The 23,289-nt window shown below is 42.5% G+C and overlaps 1 protein-coding gene across 1 annotated transcript; it reads right to left on the reverse strand.

Moving 5' to 3' along the window:
• Nucleotides 1-1,989: 1,989 nt before the first annotated feature.
• LOC134609317 (uncharacterized) lies at nucleotides 1,990-20,716 on the reverse strand. Its single transcript, XM_063452996.1, has 5 exons — nucleotides 20,702-20,716; nucleotides 19,787-19,909; nucleotides 19,408-19,524; nucleotides 2,368-2,472; nucleotides 1,990-2,271 (listed from the first exon to the last, which is right to left on the reverse strand). Exons 1-5 carry the CDS (start codon nucleotides 20,714-20,716, stop codon nucleotides 1,990-1,992), a joined length of 642 nt encoding a protein of 213 aa, XP_063309066.1.
• Between the last annotated feature and the right edge of the window lie 2,573 nt (nucleotides 20,717-23,289).

Here is a 23,289-nt window from a genome sequence, read left to right on the forward strand (position 1 = left end):
GAAAAATCTTCACAGCGCCCCCCCCCCCCCGTCATCCATGTATGCTGTTATGTTTGTGTTGTCTGTGTATCTAATAGTACGTGTGATGACTGTGTGTGATATGTATGCTATGTGTGATATTTGTAATGGGTATATTAACAGTGTGTGATATGCGTGTATTGGTTGTATGTGACACACACACACACAGAGTCAGACGGCCATACACACACAGGAAGACATCCACACACACACACAGGAAGACATCCACACACACACACAAGCAGATAGTCATACACACACACACAGGCAGACACACACAGGCAGACATACACACAGACACACACAGGCAGACAGTCAGTCATACACACAGACACACACAGACAGTAATACACACAGACACACACACAGTCATACACACAGAGGCAGACAGTCATACACACACACACACACACGCAGACAGTCATACACACAGACACACAGAGGCAGACAGTCATACACACAGAGGCAGACAGTCATACACACAGAGGCAGTCATACACAGTCACACACACAGAGGCAGACAGTAATACACACAGACAAACACACAGAGACAGACAGTAATACACACAGACACACAGTGGCAGACAGTCATATACACACAGACACACAGTGGCAGACAGTCATACACACACACACACACACACACACACACGCAGACAGTCATACACACACACACACGCAGACAGTCATACACACACACACACAGTCATACACACACATGCAGACAGTCATACACACACACACACACACACGCAGACAGTCATACACACACACACGCAGACAGTCATACACACACACACACACACACAGTCATACACACACACACACACACACACAGACAAACACACAGGCAGATAGTCACACACACAGAGGCAGACAGTAATACACACAGACAAACACACAGAGGCAGACAGTAATACACACAGACACACAGTGGCAGACAGTAATACACACAGACACACAGTGGCAGACAGTCATATACACACACACACACACACACACACACACACAGGCAGATAGTCATACACACAGAGGCAGACAGTCATACACACAGACATACACACAGAGGCAGACAGTCATACACACAGACACACAGAGGCAGACAGTCATACACACACACACACAGACAGTAACACACACACACAGCCAGTAACACACACACACACAGAGGCAGACAGTCATACACATAGGCAGAGAGTCACACTCACCTGACAATCACACAGTTACCTGTGGAGTTAATTGTGGAGGCAGTGCAGCTCCTGGTGACTGTTTGGTGGGGAAGCAGGGACTCCTTCCTGCTTCCCCTGCAGCAGTTTTCCGGCGCTTTTAGCTCCGCCCCCGCCGCACGGTAAGCTCCGCCCCCGCTGCAAATTTAAAAAAAAAAAAAAAAATTTTTTTTTTTTTTTTTAAATCGGCTGTGCGGCCGCACGGCGCCCCCTGCTACATGGCGCCCTGTGCGGCCGCACAGCTCGCACACCCCTAAGGCCGGCCCTGTTTGCAATAAACACAATGCACGAAGGCTACTGGCAGTCCCCCCATACACACAACACACTTCAAGCAGCTACCCCATACACATACCGTCCCAGACAAAAATGCAAACGTGCTCACATACATTCACACACACAAGGATACTCTCTGTAAGACACATTCTCAGGCACATACACAGGTAAACTGTGCATCAATGTGTAAATGTGACAGTGTGCATGTATTGCAACTCTATTTTTTTCACTTTTTGGTTAGTGAGGCCTCATGTTTGAGTTTCGCCAAAAGCCTCATGAAGTTTAGAACCGCCTCTGGTGCACGCTACCTAGCGCTGTGGCGCTAGCTTTGTGTGCAGTCATTTTTATTTTTATAATTCAGTTATAGTGCCTTGATGTGTGTATAACTAATGTGGTGCATTGAATAGGGTTAACATTAAAACAGATCAGAAATGGCAACACTCAAATCAGACAATGGCAACGTGACTCTTTTATTAAGCTTTTGCATCAGGTTTCCGAATAGTGCACGGCCGCTGTTGATAACTGATTACTGCGCTGTAGTTATAGTGCATAGCCCCTATTGATGATTGATCACTGCCGCTGTAGTTATAGTGCACGGCCCCTATTGATGATTGATCACTGCCACTGGAATGATCCTGCACAGTCCCTGTGAATGATTGATTACTGTCACTGCCGCTGGAAGTATCCTGCACGGCCCCTGTTGAGGAGGGATCACTGCCGCTGTTCATATCAGTTGTTCTGAGATCCAAAGATGCCTGAAGAGGAAGATATCATCTTATTTACTTACATTAAAGTTCTTAAAACTCTGAACCATATGTATAACTAATATGGTATAGTGTTAGCATTCTTACCTCCCGGACTTGATATTTCTCTCCCCCTTTGTCTCTGATTTGGTCTTCTCCGGATATATCTGTGCTAAGGCCTGCCTCTTTCAGCATCACCCGAATTTTTTCAATCTACATGTCAAAGTGAAAAAATTCAACTAGTTTGAAATTTATTTTTAAAAGCCTATTAAACATATCCATGATCAACAATTAACCCCTTTGTTACATTACACTGAAAGTTTCCATCATGTGAGTCCTACACTTAAGGACAGATGATGGAAAATTTACGTCATGTAGTAAAATTATTGCCAGATTGCCGAGGTTGAAGCAGCAAATGGCGATGTCCCAGACCATGTGATCGCTGTAACAGTCAGTCGAAGTGATTACAGTGTTACTGGGACTTCTGATCCACCTTCCTCCATCTAGTTCTGAGTTACCCTGGGGTGTCGATTTTCACAAATAGTAGGCCTTTGTGGGTTATTTGAACAGCAAACTGCTGTAATGCCCCCAAATGAGACATAGGTGCATCAAATTCATCTATGACAAATCTAACTATAAAAACTGAAATAGCCTGGTCTCTTAAATGGCATTGTAGCTTCACAAGATAGTGGCAAAGACATACACAGATGTTGCTTAACACAATATGGAGTTTTATGAAATACACATTAAAAATACCTTGTTATATGTCAAAAAACAAAAACACCATTTGAATATAATATTTAGAGGAGATTGAATGTCATGGCCCGCGGCTTGACGCAAGGTGCGGTCACTCACGATCGGCACAACCGCGCCAATGAACTGAGCTTACCTACTCAGCGGCGAGTCAGAAGCCGCTCCAGCGGATCTTACTGGCCATCTGCCCTAAAGCAAAATGGCGCCGACCACGCAGTCGCAGCCATTTATAGCCCCGCCCCCGCAGGGTCACAGGAACGGACGTCGACACACACCCACATTCTGGGGTCAGAGGTCACCCTCTGACCAATCACAGACAAATGAGGGATATTTAAATCCCTGAAGTTCCCTAGGTCATTGCCCTGTCGTGGTTTCCGTTCCTGGTTCCCGAGAGTGCGCTTTCTTGCCCTGTTTTTGATACAGCATATCTCGAAGTGCCTCCGGTACAACCGGTAGCTCCCCCACCTGTACCTGTAGTGTACAAGCCTCCATCCATAACTCTTTCTACTCCTCCTCGTTTTGGAGGTGATCCCAAAGAGTTTAGGGGTTTCCTTAATCATATTGAATATCACTTTGAAGCTTCTCCTGGCTCCTTCCCAACAGATAGGTCAAAGATTGGCTATCGTATGAATCAGCTAACTGGTAAGGCATTAACTTGGGCCAACCCTTTATGGGAGAGTGGCAAATCCATTGCTTGTAATTACAGCAAGTTCTTGACTGAATTCAAAGCAACCTTTGAACCTATGGGAAGAGAGAAGAATGCAGCCAAAGCCTTTATGAGAATTAAGCAAGGCAATCGTTCCATGGCTGACTACGCTATAGAATTTAGGACCTTAGCCTCTGAGATGGACTGGACTAACAGTGGTCTGTTTGCCGTCTTTTAAGAGGGTTTAGCTGAGAATATTCAAGATGAGACCGCCGCAAGGGATCTTTTTGTCAATTTGTCAATCTTAATGTATTCGTAGCCTATATGATTGACATTGATAATAGATTAAGAGATAGAGATACAAGCAACGCACAGGACGTGCTAACCTATCGATAGCCCCTCATTTTTCCAATCCAGTGGTAGCTAACCCTGCTCCGCTTCCAGAGGCTGAACCCATGCAATTGGGTATAACTAAGCTGACGGAGGCAGAGAGACAGCACAGACGAAATGAAGGGTTGTGTCTTTATTGTGGGAAGAAGGGACATCTAAGGGTCTCATGTCCGGTCCGTCCGGAAAACCTGCGCACCTAAGGTATGTTCGGGGACCGACCTTAGGTGTGATGTATATGTCCCCCAAATTGACTAAGACCCATTTTCTTGTGAAACTTACCCTGCACTGTAAAGAACTACTATTCAGTGTGAGGCCATGATCGACTCTGGGGCAGCTGAGAATTTCCTTGATAGAGAATTCTCTGCCAAACATCACTTGTCACTATGGCAGAGAGATAGACCAATTGCAGTTGAGGACATTGATGGGAGACCCCTTAACCAACCTCTCATCACTCAGGAGACATTACCCATCACTGTCTCAGTAGGCATTCTACATTCTGAAACTGACAACCTGAATTGGTGTAAATGTTCCAGGAGCTGATCCACCTAAAATGGCTTTTGTGTTATATCACCAATAGGATTGCATTGAAATTAATATTGCTAAACACGAACCAAAACAAAATCAAGTACTATAGAAAAAAGTGCAGCAGTGGTGTGTGGTGTGTACACCTTTAAATCTGCTACAGGCAGAATAAATGGAGTATACACCAAATACTATACTTTATAGGTAAAGTTGTGAACCATATATGATAGAGATATAGTATATGGAACTATTCTCTATAATGTGATGGAATTAAGTCACCTGACTTTGTAACATAATACAACCATATATGGTGCATGTATCTTCCAATCTGCTATAGACAGACAGAATGAAGTATACACCTATATAATATACTTTATAGTAAAAAGATGTAAACCATATATGATGTAGGAATACAGTATTTGGAACTGCTTCCTATAGTGCAATAAAATCAGGTATCGCTTTAAAATTAGAAACCACTTATTAAAAGACTGGATATAAAAAGATGGTTTTAAATAACAAGAAGTTTATTAGTATAAAGGATATATATATATATATATTAAAATGTTAAAATATATATAAAAATGCAAGCCAGGAACGATGTGCAAAAATGTTACCAGCAAAGTAGTAGTCCTTGTTTGAAATTTGCCACAGGGACCGGCTAGGATGGATATGGATACTATGTATCACCGTTTCTCTAGCGGTCGGCTGTCAGTGAGGTTGGCGTGCGTCTCAGACCTCACTCTGAGAGATGAACGCCGTATGCTGATCGGTCCCCAATTCGTGTAAGGCGTTTTGGCACAGATAGGTTCTTACTGCTGGATCTACAGACTGCATCAGTATCCTGCTTGATTTACTTCAATCGAACGCGTTTCGTGGGTGTCAGCCCCACTTCTTCAGAGATAGAATAGAGCTTGGTAGTTCGGTAATGATTTAAATATGTATCCAGTTAATTGATGATAGGTTACAATTGTTGCATATAACAGATCATTTATACAATCAAGTTGTAAATTGTAGCACTAATAAGTCTAGTCACGGTGGTTTCAAAAAATTAGCATATTACACAGGGATATAGTATACAATTGTATGAGAGGAGATAATAAAAATTAATAGTTACAAATTTAATTATTAAAAGTTGTATAACAGTTATGATTCAGATGTATGAAAATGACATATTATTGCACTTTATAATAACATGTTTAAACAATAATTCTTGTGTTATATAGGAAATAAAATATAAATATAGATAAAGGTACAAATAAGACAAATATAATTATACAAAGGAATTGCATTATAATATATGTACGAAAACTCATAAATTTCATTGTTTAGTTGAATTCAGTGCCGTGCAAGATACATAAAAAAGGGGGGAAAGAGAGATGAATAAAAACAGTTAAAAATAATAACAGTTAAAAATAATCCAAAAAGCAGTTCAGAAGACAATTAATGATGCACACATATGGATATTTGTTGTTAAATTGCAAAATGATCTAGTAATATGATATAAATCCAATATGTACATACTTGATTGGGAATGGACAAATACATATTTGTAATATAACCTGATATGATATATTATACATGATAAATATAAATATATTTTAATATATTTTTATGTGTATCTGAGTGTATATGACTACATCTTTAAATAAATAATGTAAATGCGCAAATTGATTATGCGTAAATTGATTTGTGGCATGGTATTATAGTACATCGTCTGCTAGATACGTGGTGACTGTGTTATCATCAAATTGCCTTGTTTTGTTTACACAGTGACAATATTCTTGTTAAACTAGTTGTACAGTGTATCCTTAGTCTCACTTTACACAGTGACAATATTCTTGTTAAACTAGTTGTACAGTGTATCCTTAGTCTCATAGGAAAATGGTAAAATAAGATTATCTTTCCTGTTATCCCTAAGTTGATTCCAATATAATTAATAGTCAAGAAGATCGTTATAAAGAGCATCTCCGAAAATTCTAAAACTATGAATAGATATAAGAGAGAAAGAAAAAATAGATATGGAATACAGAATAGATAGTGAAAAAATATGTAAAGGGAGAACCATTCGAAATAATAATAGTAACCTATTCAACGAATTGGGGACCGATCGGCTTACGGCGTTCATCTCTCAGAGTGAGGTCTGAGACGCACGCTAACCTCACTGACAGCCGACCGCTAGAGAAACCAACGGTGATACATAGTATCCATATCCATCCTAGCCGGTCCCTGTGGCAAATTTCAAACAAGGACTACTACTTTGCTGGTAACATTTTTGCACATCGTTCCTGGCTTGCATTTTTATATATATTTTAACATTTTAATATATATATCCTTTATACTAATAAACTTCTTGTTATTTAAAACCATCTTTTTATATCCAGTCTTTTAATAAGTGGTTTCTAATTTTAAAGCGATACCTGATTTTATTGCAATATAGGAAGCAGTTCCAAATACTGTATTCCTACATCATATATGGTTTACATCTTTTTACTATAAAGTATATTATATAGGTGTATACTTCATTCTGTCTGTCTATAGCAGATTGGAAGATATATGCACCATATATGGTTGTATTATGTTACAAAGTCAGGTGACTTAATTCCATCACATTATAGAGAATAGTTCCATATACTATATCTCTATCATATATGGTTCACAACTTTACCTATAAAGTATAGTATTTGGTGTATACTCCATTTATTCTGCCTGTAGCAGATTTTTGTAAATCTTTCTTTTATTATGGCATATGTGTATGGGGTACAGAATATAGAAAGGAGGTACATAGGGGTAACATACGTGGATGCGTACAAGATGATTTGTGTTACACTCCTAAGAAGGACTGCCATAGTTTTCTTTTTTTTGTATAACATGAATAAACACAGCGTTTCAGGTAAGTTAGGTGACACATAGTAAACAAGGTAAATTATTAATACAGCTTGGTAAGCGAGAATCCTGAACAGATTAAAGTTAAACAGTGAGCAAGATAAACAAACATGTCTAGGACTAGTTGCTAGAGCAAGAAGTGTCTAATTGAGGCCGACATGTGTAGTTAAACAGGCAATTAATATACAGGCTTTTCATGTTCAAGTAACTCAGGGTTGTCTGGCTAGGTATGCATAGTGATGCTGTCTCATGTGGTACTATGTGAACAGACTAGTTGAGATAGCATTAAAGTGATAAGGTGATAACATCATAAGAGGAGAACAACAGTATATACTCTCAAACTATGTCGCTGGTTGCCACGGCGAGGCAGTAGCTTTAAGAGGTATGTCTCAAGTGGGGACTGGCTTCGTATTATGGTAGCGGTAGTGGTAGCACAGTAAGCACTCAGTATATAATAGCTAACACAGTAAGTCTGGAGTGTATAACAAGAGGCATGACAATACGTGGATAGCTGACAATATACTTTCCTAGCTGCCACTAAGTAGGAGCTATATCTGCTAAGTGGCGGGGGACAGGGCAGAATTAAGATGAGAAGGCCACATTCGATGTAGAGATCTGCTAGTGTGTATATAATAGCTGTGGTAAAACCTTACTATCGTGTAGTTGGACTGGTTAATCTGTTAGTGCGTCAGTAAAGATACATAACGAGAACAGTAGTGGAATAAAGGAATTAGTAACATCAGTGAGTGATTAAGGAAATGTGAGACATCACTGATCGGCCTTTGAGTGCGTTCCCCTGGGAGGGATATGATATGAGTCTCTTACGGCCGGGTCAGTGTACCATGGTGAGTGTCTCGCTTTAAAGTCCATAGTTCAGTAGGTCCGACTGTGTTTGCTGTGCCGCGGGCTTGATTATTGGCTGTGGGCCGCAGTCTGCTGGAATCCGGATCACCTCACCCGATGCCCGTTCTGGCGGTTCTGCATGCGTGTCCGAGTAGGCGTGAGTCGCACTGGTTCCCTCTGGGAAGGGTTGCCGACAGCGTCAGCAGGTGGGTCAGCGAGGAGTGGAGGTGGTCGATGTAGGGGGCTTCACCCTTCTTCCGGGCATAGTGTGGGGTTGGCACCTTGGAACCACAGACACGGTTGCCTCTCGGGGCCGGGTCTTTCCCATGGTGGGCGCTGTGGAGGGTCCTGGTGGTCATCCGCCGCCTGCGGCGGGCGGCCCTCCGGCGGTGTGGTCGGTGTATGGGAGGGAGTCTCCCGACATTCCCCTGCCCGGACTGGCGTACCGCCCGTCGGTGCGTGGCGGTTGTTCCCGGGGTCTGCCTTCTCTGCTTCGCAGTTTGGGGCTGCCTCACCTCTGCCATGCGTTTAAAGTTGTGGTGTGCCATCCGCTCATTTAACATCTTCCAGAACCGGTTAAACAGTGTGTCTAGCCGCTCGTGTAGAGGCTGGGTGGAGGCTTGTTCATTGGTTGGGCCCGATGTCGCCATTTTAGGTGCAGTCATTTGGTTTCTCGTTTTGCATTCTCTGTTGATCTCACTTCTTATATTTAAATCAGGCTTCGGGTACATGCTTGTGTGGACCAGGATAACCCCCACTGGTCCTGGGGGGGGGAGTTGAGAGGCCCGATGCTGCAGGTGCCGCTGGTTTTGGCGGGTCGGGAGAGCGGCCGTCTCTCCCATCCGCCATGCGTTGTAGGCCCCAGGTTCTCGGCCCGGATTAACAGCGTGTTCTCCGGCTTGAAAGGTGTCAATCTGTGCCCTGGTTTGCATAATGCCGGTTGCCGTAGTGGAGGGGCCGGATCGGGTAAGGTATCCTCCGTTTTTCGCCGAAAATCGGGCCCAGACTCGGGAGCTCGCTGAAAGCGTGTCTGCTCAGCTCCCCGGTCAGGCCCCGCCCCCCGCCTGTAGCAGATTTAAAGGTGTACACACCACACACCACTGCTGCACTTTTTTCTATAGTACTTGATTTTGTTTTGGTTCGTGTTTAGCAATATTAATTTCAATGCAATCCTATTGGTGATATAACACAAAAGCCATTTTAGGTGGATCAGCTCCTGGAACATTTACACCAATTCAGGTTGTCAGTTTTACTATTGCACTTTTAGACAGGTTTTTGGTGAACTCCTGTTTCTATCCAGTTTTGAGCAAATTCACCGATAGTCAGACTCCCTGATCCCTGTGTGTTGCAATAGGCATACCAGACAACTATATTCTACATTCTGAGGAAATGGTTTTTCAAATTATTTCTTACCCTTTCTGACCTGTGATGCTAGGTTTCCCTTGGCTCCAGAGACACAACCCTTGTCTAGATTGGATTAAAGGAGAGATTGAGGGTTGGGGAGAGGATTGCAAGGGTCATTGTAAAAACCTTATGCCACAACGTGTTGGCACCATCAATGTACCTACTGCACCTCCCTTAACCACAGAGATTCCACCTCAATATCTGGAAGTAAAAGAGGTTTTTAATAAAGTTCAGTCAGAGGTATTACCACTGCATAGACCCTATGACTGTGCTATTAATCTGATTAATTAAGGGGGAGTTTATGCGCTGTCTCCTCAAGAAACCCTCTGTTTGGAAGAGTATATAAAGGATGCTCTAAGGAAGGGCCACATACGGAGATCCTCTTCTCCATCTAGGGCTTTGTTCTTCTTCGTCTCTTAAAAAGAAGGCGACCTATGCCCTTGCATTGACTATACGGGTCTTAATAAAATAACTATTAAGAACGCCTACCCAATCCCCCTTATTTCTGAACTGTTCGACAGGCTCAAGGGTGCTAGAGTATTTACCAAACTCAACCTTAGGAGCGCTTTTAACTTAGTCAGAATTAAGGAGGGACATGAGTGGAAGACAGCGTTCAATACCAGAATGGGACATTATGAGTACCTGGTCATGTCGTTTGGTTTGTGCAACGCCCCAGCAGCATTCCAGGATTTTATAAATGATGTCCTCAGAGAATACCTCCACACGTTCGTGTTGATGTACCTAGATGATATTCTCATCTATTCTCCAGACCTGCGTACTCATCTTGAACATGTGAAAACAGTGTTAAAAACCCTGCTGGATAATGGCTTATACTGCAAGGTAGAAAAGGGCCAGTTTGACCAGACCGTAATACAATTTCTTGGGTATGTTATATCCCCCTCTGGTTTTAAGATGGACCCACGCAAACCTGAGGCAGTATTGCAGTGGGCGTTACCCAAAGGCCTTAGAGCCATACAACACTTTATTGGATTTGCAAACTACTACCGCAAATTCATTAAAGGTTTCTCATCTGTGATAGCTCCTATCACCAACCTTACCAGAAAAGGAGCTAACTGTAATTCTTGGCCCAAGGAAGCAAAAGAGGCATTTGGTAAATTAAAATCTTTATTTGCTTCAGCACCTGTTTTAACACATCCCGATCCTGCTAAACCTTTTATGTTGGAAGTGGATGCTTCAGAGACAGGAGTAGGGGCAGTTCTGTCTCAATGAGAGAGTCCTGATGTACCTTTACATCCCTGTGGGTTTTTCTCTAGAAAACTGACTGCTGCTGAGAAAAACTATGACATCGGGAATAGGGAGTTATTGGCCATTATTCTCACTCTCAAGGAATAGAAGCATCTCTTAGAAGGTTCCAAAGAGCCGCTCCTGATTTTCACTGATCACAAGAACTTGGCTTATAGCGGGGACGCTAAGAGATTGTCCTTCAGACAGGCTAGATGGTCACTCTTCCTTTCCCGCTTCAATTTTGTTATTATGTATAGACCTGGCACTAAGAACACAAAGGCAGATGCGCTGTCCAGACAGTTTGAGACAGATGAGGTTCCCAAACTGGAGGTATTCCCGATTGTACCCCCCCGAGTGTCTAGTTTCTATGACAGTTGCGGAAGTGTCTTCTCCACTCCTATGTGCCATAATAGCAAATCAAACTCAGGCACCTGCGGAGAGACCACCTAACAAACTGTTCATTTCGCCATCATTAAGGACTATAGTGCTTGAGTTATTCCAATGACAACTTGACAGCCGTACATCCTGGGATACACAAAACCCTCTCAGCCATAGCTAGAAAGTTCTGGTGGCCAACACTTAGAGGTGATGTCATGGACTAAGTGGGGGCATGTCGAATATGTGCAGTTTCTAAGGTCCCTCGTAAGTCTCCTCCTGCGTTGTTACAGCAACTTCCGATAAAAGATGCTCCATGGACCCATCTAGCAATGGATTTCATTGTGGATCTCCCTAATTCCAATGGGTATAACACTATCTTTATGGTTGTGGATAGATCCTCCAAGATGGCGCACTTAATACCTATCAAGAAATTGCCATCTTCTCAGGATCTTGTCCAAATATTCTTGCGGGAAATCTTTAGGCTACATGGGGTACCGAAAAACATTGTTTCTGACAGAGGTACCCAATTTATTTCTAGATTTAGGCGTGTTTTTGTAAACAGTTGGGCATAGAACTATTTTTCCTCTTTGTATCACCCTCAGACCAATGGGGCAGCAGAGAGAGCCAACCAGACCTTAGAGTCTTATTTGCGTGGCTTTATTGATGCCAATCAGTCGAACTGGTCTGAGCTCTTGCCCATGGCTGAATTTGCCAGAAACAATGCGACTCACGAATCCTCTAGTCTTAGTCCCTTTTTTGTAAATAATGGTTATCACCCCACTGTATTGCCTTCTGAATTGACTGGCACTGATATTCCTGCCTTGGACATCCATTTAGCCTCTGTCCAAGACACTTGGGTTTCAGTGCATGAAGCATTGCAGTCAGTCTCTAAACGTACTAAAGTCCAGGCTGAAAAGCGGCGTGGTGCCAATCCTGTCTATCAAGTAGGGGACAGGATCTGGCTTTCCACACGTCATATTAAACTACAAGTTTCTTCCATGAACCTGGCTCCTCGATACATAGGGCCTTACCGTGTCCTTCGTCACATTAATCTTGTGACATATTCATTGGCCCTCCCTGTACACATGAGAATTGCTAACACGTTCCATGTATCTCTGTTGAAGCCTCTCACTTGTAATCGGTACACAAAACTGGTAACTCCTCCTCCGCCTCTGGTGGTTGGTGGACAGGAGGAATATGAAGTTCGCTCTATATTGGATTCCAAAATTTCTAGAGGTGTTTTGTCTTATTTAGTAGACTGGAAGGGGTACGGCCCAGAGGAACGTAGCTGGGTTCCTGCTGATATTATCCATGCTCCCCGTCTTGTTCGGTCGTTTCACAACCGCTTCCCTAGCTTTTTAGGACACAGGACATACTGGAAAACGAGAGAAATCTCAATGTATCTTTCCTTGTAAAATATTTTATAAATAAATAATAAAATAAATAACAAGCCGGCTCCTTCCCACCCGGTGGGCGATCTTCGAGTGGAGGGTACAGTCACGGCCCACGGGAGCTGCACTGCTGGATCTTATTGGCCGCCTGCCCTAAAGCAAAATGGCGCCGACCACGCGGTCGCGCCCAATTATAGCTACGCTCCCCAGGGTCACATGAACGTGCGTGTGACATCACAACATCGACGCACACGCACGTTCTGGGGTCAGAGATCAACCTTTGACCAATCACAGCCAAAGGAGGGATATTTAAATCCCTGAAGTTCCTTACGTCATTGCCTTGTCGTGGTTTCCGTTCCTGGTTCACGAGAGTGCGTTTTCTTGTCCTGTGTTTGATATTCCTGGTGTATTGACCTTGGCTATCCCTGACTTTTCTGATTTCTGGTTTCCCTGACTTGACTTATTTACGGGATCGTGTATTTCTGGCTTTCTTGACCTCGGCTATCATTTGACCATTCTCTGTCTTTAACGTATTAATCCGGCCATTCTAAGGAACGGTTTATGTTCTATATTTTTCTGTTCTGTCTATGTAGATGTTACATTGTTCTGCGTGCTGGACTACACTAGCAGTCGTGACATTGAAGGTGAAAAGGCTATGTGAAAAGTGTCAAAATTCCCTTATATAAATACCCTATGATGTCTAATTTCTGTAATTATATACTTTTGTGTGGCAATTCTTTTTTTCTGTTATAGCTATTAAACTTACTACACAAACAAAGCAACTTCTAATATCACTCCACATTGACATTTTATTTTAATCCTTGTATTTTGTGACCTGTAACTACCAGAAATAAACTTACATTTTAGACATTGTATGTACTCAGTAAATCAGAACAAATAATTTATTTTAAATTACTTTTCTTAAGCTTCACTGATTATTAGAAAAACTTTTTTTCTGTGTGTGTGTTTTACATACATATATATATATATATATATATATATATATATATATATATATATATATATATATATATATATATATATATATATATATACACAGGGCCGGATTAACATAGGGGCTGATGGAGCTGCAGCTCCAGGCCCAGGCCCATGGAATAGGCCCATTTAAAAAAAAAAAACTACACACACTACTCTTGGGTTTGCCACCTGACTGGTATTTTACTGGCACAGCCGGTATTTGAGGCTGCCTGGCCATGCCGGTATTGCAGTAATACCGGAAATACAAATGCACGTATTTTTTGCAGAATAAATGTAGATTACTCTGCAATACCAGCACCGGCCAGCAGGGGTCACTGTATGTGGAGAGAGGCAGGGATAGGAAGTTACAGCATATCCCTGCCTCTCTCTACTACTCACTGATCTGTGGGGGAGCAGCAACACAGCACAGAGTCCAGACAGCAGCTCTACAGCTCAGGTAAGTGAGGGATGGGGGGGAGGGAAAGGCAGCAGGGAAACATGGGGACACTGAGACACTAGGGGACACTGAGACACTAGGGGACACAGACACACTAGGGGACACAGACACTAGGGGACATATGGGGACACAAACACTAGGGGACATATGGGGGCACAGACACTAGGGGACACAGACACTAGGGGACATATGGGGACACTGAGGCACATGGGGACATATGGAGACACTGAGACACTAGGGGACACACACTAGGGGACACTGAGACACTAGGACACATGGGGAGACAGACACTGGGAGACCTGGGAACACAGACACTTGAGGACACTGGAAAACATGGGGACGCTGAGACACATGGGGACGCTGAGACACATGGGGATGCTGAGACACATGGGGACGCTGAGACACATGGGGACGCTGAGACACATTGGGACACTGTGAGACATAGGGACATTGGGAGACACTTAGACATTGGGACACGGAGACACTATGTCCCCATGTCTCCCAGTGTCCCCATGTCACAGTGTCCCCTAGTCTCCCAGTGTCTGTGTTCTCATGTTTCTTTGTCCCTAGTGTCTTAGTGTCCCCAAATGTTTCAGTGTCCCCATGTCTCCCAGTGTCTGTGTCCCTAGTGTCTCAGTGTCCCCATTTCTCCCAGTTTCCCTAAATGTCTCAGTGTCCCCATATCTCCCAGTTTCCCCATGTCTCTCAGTGTCCCCATGTCTCTCGGGGACACACTGAGACATTGGGAAACTGGGAGAAATGGAGACACTGGGAGACTAGGGGACTGGGAGACATGGGGACACTGACACTGTGATACATAGGGACACAGACACTGGGTGACTTGCGAGACTGAGACACTCGGAGCCAAGGAGACACTGGGAGCAATCCATCTATACAGCAGAATCCAACTGTGAGTAGTTTGTTGGTGATTTTACAGAATTTCTCTGATGTCACTCCTTGTGATTTACATCATGTGATGTAATGCATAACTAATTATACAAATGATTAATGCTGGTATTTTTTTCCAAGAAAGGTGGCAACCTTAACTACTCTTCACATACTCTTGCTTAAAGGAGCACTATAGGGTCAGGAACACAATCATGTATTTCTGACCCTATTATGTTAAAAGCACCATCCTGGCCCCTTCTTGCCTCCCTAAATATAGTAAAATATTACTTGTATTCAAGACTGCAGCTGCTGGCTCTGCCTCTGAACTGACTGTCTGCTGACATCATCAGAAGTGGTGGTCTGAGCAAATTACAATACTTCCCCATAGGATTGGCTGAGACTGTCTAGAACTAGGCAGATCAGAGGCAGAGCCGGCGCAAGTCCAACATAGCCCTGGCCAATCAGCATCTCCTCATAAAGATAAATTGAATCAATGTATCTCTATGAGGAAAGTTCAGTGTCTGCATGCAGAGGGTGGAGACACTGAGTGGCAGTGCTGCACACTAGGCAGTACTGCCCCAGGAAGCACCTCTAGCAGCCATCTAAGGAGCGGCCAGCCATCTCTGAAAAGACAGTGTTTACTGCAGAAAGCCTGAATGGAATCATTCTACTTACCAGAACAAATACAATAAGCTGTAGTTGTTCTGGTGACTATAGTGTCCCTTTAAGTTCGGAAGCTTAAGAGGGATGTGTGGGAACAAAACTTGTGTGGACTGGCTGACAAAATTAGTTTAGGTAATGCAGACGTTGGTCTCTCTAACACTGTGGCATGTCCCCTTTCTTCTACACTCACTACATACACATTTTCTCTGTCTCAGGAATTTCTGCCTGCTAGTAAGAAGGTAAGGAGACAAGTGGACCAGCGAGTGCTAGGGGACAGTCCTTAGAAAGCATGGAGTGAGTGCATCATTAGACGCATTTATGTCAAGCTCAGAATGCTGCCTGCATAGTATGCCCTTAGTTGGACAGCCTGCATGATTGGCTGGCAGCCTGACATGCATTCATGCCAGGCTGACCTTCCAATTCTTTGGACAAACATGCCCCCTTTTTGGGCACGTTTACCCCTTTTGGCGGGTCCGGTCACGTGATTCGCGCCAGTGGCACACCCTTTTACCCCGCCCATTGACTTCCTGCTTCACTGGACACTGCTGTTAGGGGGTATGAATTTACTTGAAAGATGAAAGCATAAATTAGAGAGAGATTAGCATAGAGTATGTGTTTTCTTATAGCTGCATCCTATGAGTTTCCCTCCAGTACCATCTCCATCAGATACATGACGCTTGGGAGGTATGACTGTTTTAGTATTTTTGGTCGATAAGATTCCGTAATTAGGCCCATCATAATTGTCAGCACCAGGCCCACTGTGCTCTTAATCCGGCCCTGTATATACATATAAATGAACACTGAAGTGATCCAAGGACATTAAGTCCAGAGGACACCATAAAGTTCTCTAGGTTTGCAAATGAATATACACAGTTAAAATCACGTTGTATTAACCCCTTAAGGACACGACATGTGTGACATGTCATGATTCCCTTTTGTTTCAGAAGTTTGGTCCTTAAGGGGTTAAAGAACATAAATATCAAAGTAAAATAAACACACCACATCTAACCGCCAGATAGTGAAAAAATAGAAAATATGTATCACTTTCAATGAAGCCAGTCTGTAGTGCTAGATGTGAGTGCACCAGCAAATTAGACTATGTAGCCTCTTGTTGCCAGTTCCTAAGATCTGTCAGATTGTACACACCTGCTCTTGTTAAAATGTTAAAACAATATATCTCGCAGTTATTGTACTAAAAAAATCTGCATACATGTAACAGGAGACTGAAGTATAAACAGATGATCCGTCGCTAAACTAATTGTATAAATGACTTCAAGGTCATCATCTGAAGGAATAAAATGAGGGCTATACGAAAATGTAGTGTCCACCTAAATAGTGAAAAATATAAACAGCTAAGTACAATAGCCTGTAGTATGCATACTAACTCATAAGTTGCTAGCTGAATATATGAATATAATATAGACTGTACACTAAATAGCCATAAAGAAATGTCACTTGATAATATCCTTCCTGCTAAGCATGCCCTAAAAAAAACCCCCATCATAGACAGTAGTCCCTTTAGGTATGCTCTATAAGTCCTCTAACCATCACAAAAAGGTGCCACATTTAAAAGTGCTTTGTAAATAAAATAAAAAAATAATCATGGAGCCTGACGCGCGCTTTGGCGCTACTAAAACGCCTTCGTCTAAGGCATGCCTGAGATGAAGGCGCTTAAGTAACGCCGAAATGCGCGTCAGGCTCCATGATTATTTTAACATTTTATTTACACTGCACTTTTTAGTTTGGCACCTTTTTGTGATGGTTACTTATGTTCTTTAAAAAAAAATTTATTTTAACTGTATATATTCATGTGCAAACCTGTCCTTTGGACTTAATGTCCTTGGATCACTTCAGTGCTCATTTTTGAATCTTAAAGGGTTACCCCTTGTTATAAGTTCTCTTGACACACTACAGGTCCCTCACACCTCACAAAGGTAGAAGATCATTACGTACTTACGCTCCCATCAACTAAAACTAATCACTCACAACACCCCACCATCATTCCTCTCTTTCCTACCGATAACGCCTGGTGTCCGGTCAAGGCGCTAGACCACCTACGGTCAACCCATCACGCGCAATTACCAGACTCTCCGCTCTTATTACTACAAGGGCACCCGCTCACCACGGCTAAATTCACGGCACACGTCAGAACACTACTATCCAAACTAGGTTACAATCCGGCTTCATTCTCCGGGCACTCCTTCCGCATAGGAGCCGCTTCATCAGCCTCTAGCACAAACACCCCGGTCCACATCATCAAGAGACTGGGTCGATGGAACTCCTCCATATACCATACATATATTCCATGACCAGAAAAAGAGCTTCGTCAAGCTTTCAGGAACTTGGTTATGTAAAAAAAGGCAAAAATGTATTTTCTTGAACTTCTCTTTTCCCCTCTTTTATTTACAGGCCCAATCGTACGTTGGTTTCTGCACAACCCAACCAACTTTGCCTTTTCAGATACTATCCATTACGTATTAAATTCCGAGCACAAATATATAAGAATTTATATATGTATACAACACAATAAGTTAAATCCCATTTTATCCTTTAAAAAATTGTATATTTGATGTGTTGGTGCAATAAATAAGAACAATTAATATTGCAGTTGAGCACAAACAGTATAAAATGCACAAATTGCTTAAAAGAGCACTATAGTGCCAGGAAAACAAACTTGTTTTCCTGCCCCTATAGAGTCATTAGGTCCCCCCACCCTCAGGGACCCCTCTCGCTGGGCTGAAAACCCCTAGTCAGTCACTTACCTTTCTCCAGTGCCGGGCTCCGGGGAACTCTCCACCCCCTGCCGACGTCAGATCTGAATGCGCATGCGCGGCCAGAGCTGCACGCGCATTTGAACCGCCCATAGAAAGGCATTACTCAATGTGTGATTTTCACAGTGAGAATCGCAGAAGCGCCTCTAGCGGCTGTCAGTGAGACAGACACTAGAGGTTGGATTAACCCCCAGTGAAACATAACAGGTTCTCTGAAACTGCTATGTTTTCAGCTGCAGGGTTAAAACTAGAGGGACCTGGCACCCAGACCACTTCATTGAGCTGGGGCCTATAGTTGTCCTTTAACCCCTTAAGGACCAAACTTCTGGAATAAAAGGCAATCATGACATGTCACACATGTCATGTGTCCTTAAGGGGTTAAGTATAAGACCTTAGGGGTAATAAAAATTATCTGCATCCCATGTAAAATATATGGAGAATTAAATATATATAGAATAAAAAGATGGACTGAGGGCAAACAGGGCAATATACAGACAAACACACAGGCGTAACATGAAGTTGAGTTCTGTGTCTACACTGTTTTTGTGATGACCCCCGGCTCGCGGCTGCACGTGATCACACCCGATTGGTGCGACCACGCTGACAGGTTGGAGGAATAACCTGTTCAGCAACGAGCCAGGAGCTGACCAGATGGGACATCCGTCCCCTCCACACGCGGGATTCAAAATGGCGCTGACCACTAGGTCGCGGGCATTTGTAGCTCTGCCTCCAAAGGTCACGTGAACATGATGCACATGCACGTTCTGGGGTCAGAGGCCAAGATGTTACATAGTTTTGTATGTAGTCGTGACAGTTGTACAGGGACGCATGCAAGGGTACAATATTACAGGGAGTTAGTGTCTTTATCTACAATGTATTCCGTCGATGCACATTGGGCTCTATTTGATTTTAGTTCCACTAAAGTGTGGCACTCACTATTGTTCTGACGGCTTCTTGCATAGCAAACTTTTGCTGTTGAAGCTCTTCCAATGATTTAATCAGCATTGCTGCTTCCCACTCCTTCGTCTGGAGGGCTGAACCTTCGAGCTGTTTCTGTTATATGGCATACAGTAAAAATAGAAATTAGGAGAATAGTCTTAAATGTCAAGAAATCTAGAAAAACCCCAATCTGATTAACATTCTCTATGGAGTGAGATGGAGTAAATGTTCTCTCTCCATGTCTTTACTCCTTATAAAACCCTATAAATATATATTAAACTACTAATAAATCATATAGTGTCTGTGTGGACAATGAATTCTACTGATGCACACTGGATTCTGTTTGATTCTAGATCAACTAAAGTGCAGCACTCACTATTTTTTTCAAGTCTTCTTCTTGTTCAGCAATTCTTGTGGAAAGCACTTCCCATTCTTCCTCCAGCAGCTTTACTTCCTCCACCATGTCCGTGACCGTGAGGGCTGCCTCATCACGGGCTCGCTGTGATATGGGATACAGAAAAAAATGGGAATAAGTTGCTTTTATGTTAAGATATAGAGAACAGGCTTATCTGCTCCTCACTTGTGAGTGTACACATAGAGAGATTGTCTCCATATGCTAATGTATTTTACTGTATCACGCTATGTATTTTTTCTGTTTACTTTTTATACATATGCACAAGTGATCTGAAGTAACCCAAGCGAGGGTAGATACAGCTGGGTATTGTATTTAGGTTTTTTATTTGTATTTTGTGTTGCACTCAAGCACTGTGATATCAGTGATATCAGCACATTTGCACTTTTGTGTATTTCACGTGTGTATTAGAAAATACCACACCCACAATACTAACATTGTGAATTACTACAAGCACAAATATTTTACATTTGATCTTTAAAAATATTGCACAATTTTTGTCTTAAAGGCACAGCGCACCCTTTTTTTCTATATTATCGTTTTTGAGTGTTTTATGGGCTATTGCACTTTACAAGGGAGCAGCTTTTAAAGTTTTTTAAGTATCAGCATTTTACAAATTGTAGACGTGTATTGAGCGCCTTTTGTTACTTGTTCTTTTTTGGTGTAAGATATAGAGAACCCCAGTTTGATTAAGAGAGATTAGAATTTTCACTCCCTATTTCTTTATTCCCTATAAACCCTACACATATATTAAACTATTAAACATATAAGAAAAATATGTAATCATCTGTATTTGTTCCTCCGCTCACATGCCAAATTAAATTTCCATTTTCTTTATAACTAAGACATAGCTTGTGAAAATAGAATAATAAAACTCACCTTTTCCTGCTCCATGGCTGAAAAATAGATTCAAATAGATGAAAACTGGAAAACAATTATTTGCTTTGAATACTACGTGTAACCACTGTCACCGCTCAGTATGCACAGGTTAAATAGTTCAGTTGGCTTGGTCTCAATGACATCATAAAGAGATCTTGACATCATGAAGGAGGAGTGTGTAAGCAATGTATTGCAGACACACCTATAACACCATATAAGGTAATATGCCCAACTACTCCCATTCACCACAAGAGGTATTAACCCCTTCGCGACCGGTGACGGTTCAGGACCGTCATCGGTATTTTACCGTTCAGGACCGTTGACAGTCCTGAACCTTCACAACGGTATTATGTACTTACCCGATCGCCGTCGTTCCCCCGGCAGCGATCGGTGTGGGGAGACTGCCTGCAGCCCAGACAGTCTCCCGGTGGCGAATTAGGACCCCGTGGGCCATGTGATCACTCAACAGAGCGGTCACATGGTCACAATAGGTGTCCTAGTGTCTGCCTGCAGGGAGATTTTAACCCCTTCAGCAACTTGGGGATGGGGGGTGGAAGGGAGAGGGGACCTGGCACTGGAGAGTCCCTTTAAGCATACTTTGTACTTTTTAGACTTCGTATTTGGCGTAACCTGTATTGTGTTCAGTATCTTTTCTGATTTTTCTTTGTAAGAGGTTGAGGGGATCCCTTACATTCAGTGTTTCAGCCTGCACTTTTATATTTAAGTTGATATTTTTAGCACTTATCATATTTCCTGAAGATCTGTCTTCCACACCTGGAAGTCCAGGAGCAGCTTTTTTTATATCTCCGTTCAGCGATTGCAACAAGCCTTTATCAGACTTGGACTCTTGATCGGCCTCGCTCTGTAGGACCTCTCAGGAGAGTCTAATATCTGGCATTTTTGGACTCTCTGGTGGGTGGAACTTCTTGTGCGTGTGCCCCATATTGTCATCTGGGGGGATGAAATAAAACAAGTGTCCCTGAGGAGCCTACATATACAAGGTAAAACCATCTTAATTACGGAGTAGTTGCAGATCTCCACATAAACGCGTCTATTCAATCTCTGTCGGCCATGCCCCAAAGTTCTTCTTATTTTGTCTTGGAGGGGCACCTAGTTAAATTACTCATAAAAATGGAGAGCCAGAAACCACTTTGGCTTTCAAGATATGATCTTGAGGAAGTGCGTTTAAAATAGAACACGCGGATTGCAGTGTACGGAGTCCGTCATAATTCTTCTAATATTTTTAATGAAAACAATAAATAGAAAATGTTTTACATTAATAATATTAAATGAATAGCAACAGAGCACTTTTAATGCATTTAATTGACAACTAACACCACTTGCGCGGTAACTTTTCCAGGGTCTAGTAAGCCAGAGTATTGTACTCCGTTACAATATGCTCTGGATAACTGGTCTTAAACAAGTTGGTCCAAAGGTTATAATTGGCAGACATTTATTCATATATGTTTAACCACCTGACCAGTGTTTGGTTCTGGCTGGCCACCAGAAGGTAGTCTTGAGACAGGTGACATTTTGGCTCTCCTGCAGGTACTGCGAATTAAGGCCAAAAGAGTTGAATTGGAAAAATTACCAGTGTCACCTATTTCCAGTTCAAAAATACAGATTAAGGAAAAAACATAATTTTTTTTACAAGGGTACTTAAAATCCCCTATTTTAGCAAACAAGTATGGGGATTGCATTACACTATATGGCTATATTGTCACAGTATCCCAATATACCCCAAAACTAATTAGTGTAGGATCCACTGACATCCATCAACAATGGACTCAAGTGATGTAGTGGTGGGCTTAACACAATATGGACATATGGTGGAACTGAATCCCAATATATGCTTGCTAACATGTGTTTTTGAGAAGCCTTGTAAAGTTTAAAACTATATTTTTTGTGTGTGTTACTTTGATATGAAGAGATAATTGCAGGCCACATAATCTTTAGAAAGATAACTGTGTACTCTGTCACACTTCAAATATTGTTTAAAAATGGTTTAAGGAACATGACAAAGTGTTCAAGGTGTTGCCTTGGCCTCCAAATTCCCCAAATCTCAATAGGATTGCGCATTGATGTGATGTGCTGGAGCTTGCAGGACTTAAAGGATCTGCTGATAATGCCAGAAACCACAGAACATGTTCAGAGGTCTTGTGGAGTCCATGCCTCGACACATCAGAGCTGTTCAAACAGTACGAGGGGGACCCACATGATATTAGGCAAGTGGTTTTAATGTTGTGGTTGATCAGTGTAGATTCTTAAACTGTGGCACTACTTAGTGGTCCAAGCACTTAACCGTGTCATAAAGTATGGCTAAAGAATTATTGACCATAGAAATTACTATTTGTAACAATTTTGTAGTTGTGTTTGGTCCCAAGTTTGAACTCTTGTCAATATTGGTAAATAGTTGAAGACTGTTCCAGAATCGATAAAATACTCAAAATGTATCAGACGCCATAGGCCCAAATGAACTGCCACACTACCTGAGATGCCTTATCATCACAATACTGCCCCACTCACAGGCCAAAAAGCTAACTCTGTAGGGGTACTTCCGCATCAATAAACCCAGGCAAGCACCGACG

Source organism: Pelobates fuscus, chromosome 4, assembly GCF_036172605.1.
Source record: "Pelobates fuscus isolate aPelFus1 chromosome 4, aPelFus1.pri, whole genome shotgun sequence".
NCBI lineage: Eukaryota > Metazoa > Chordata > Amphibia > Anura > Pelobatidae > Pelobates > Pelobates fuscus.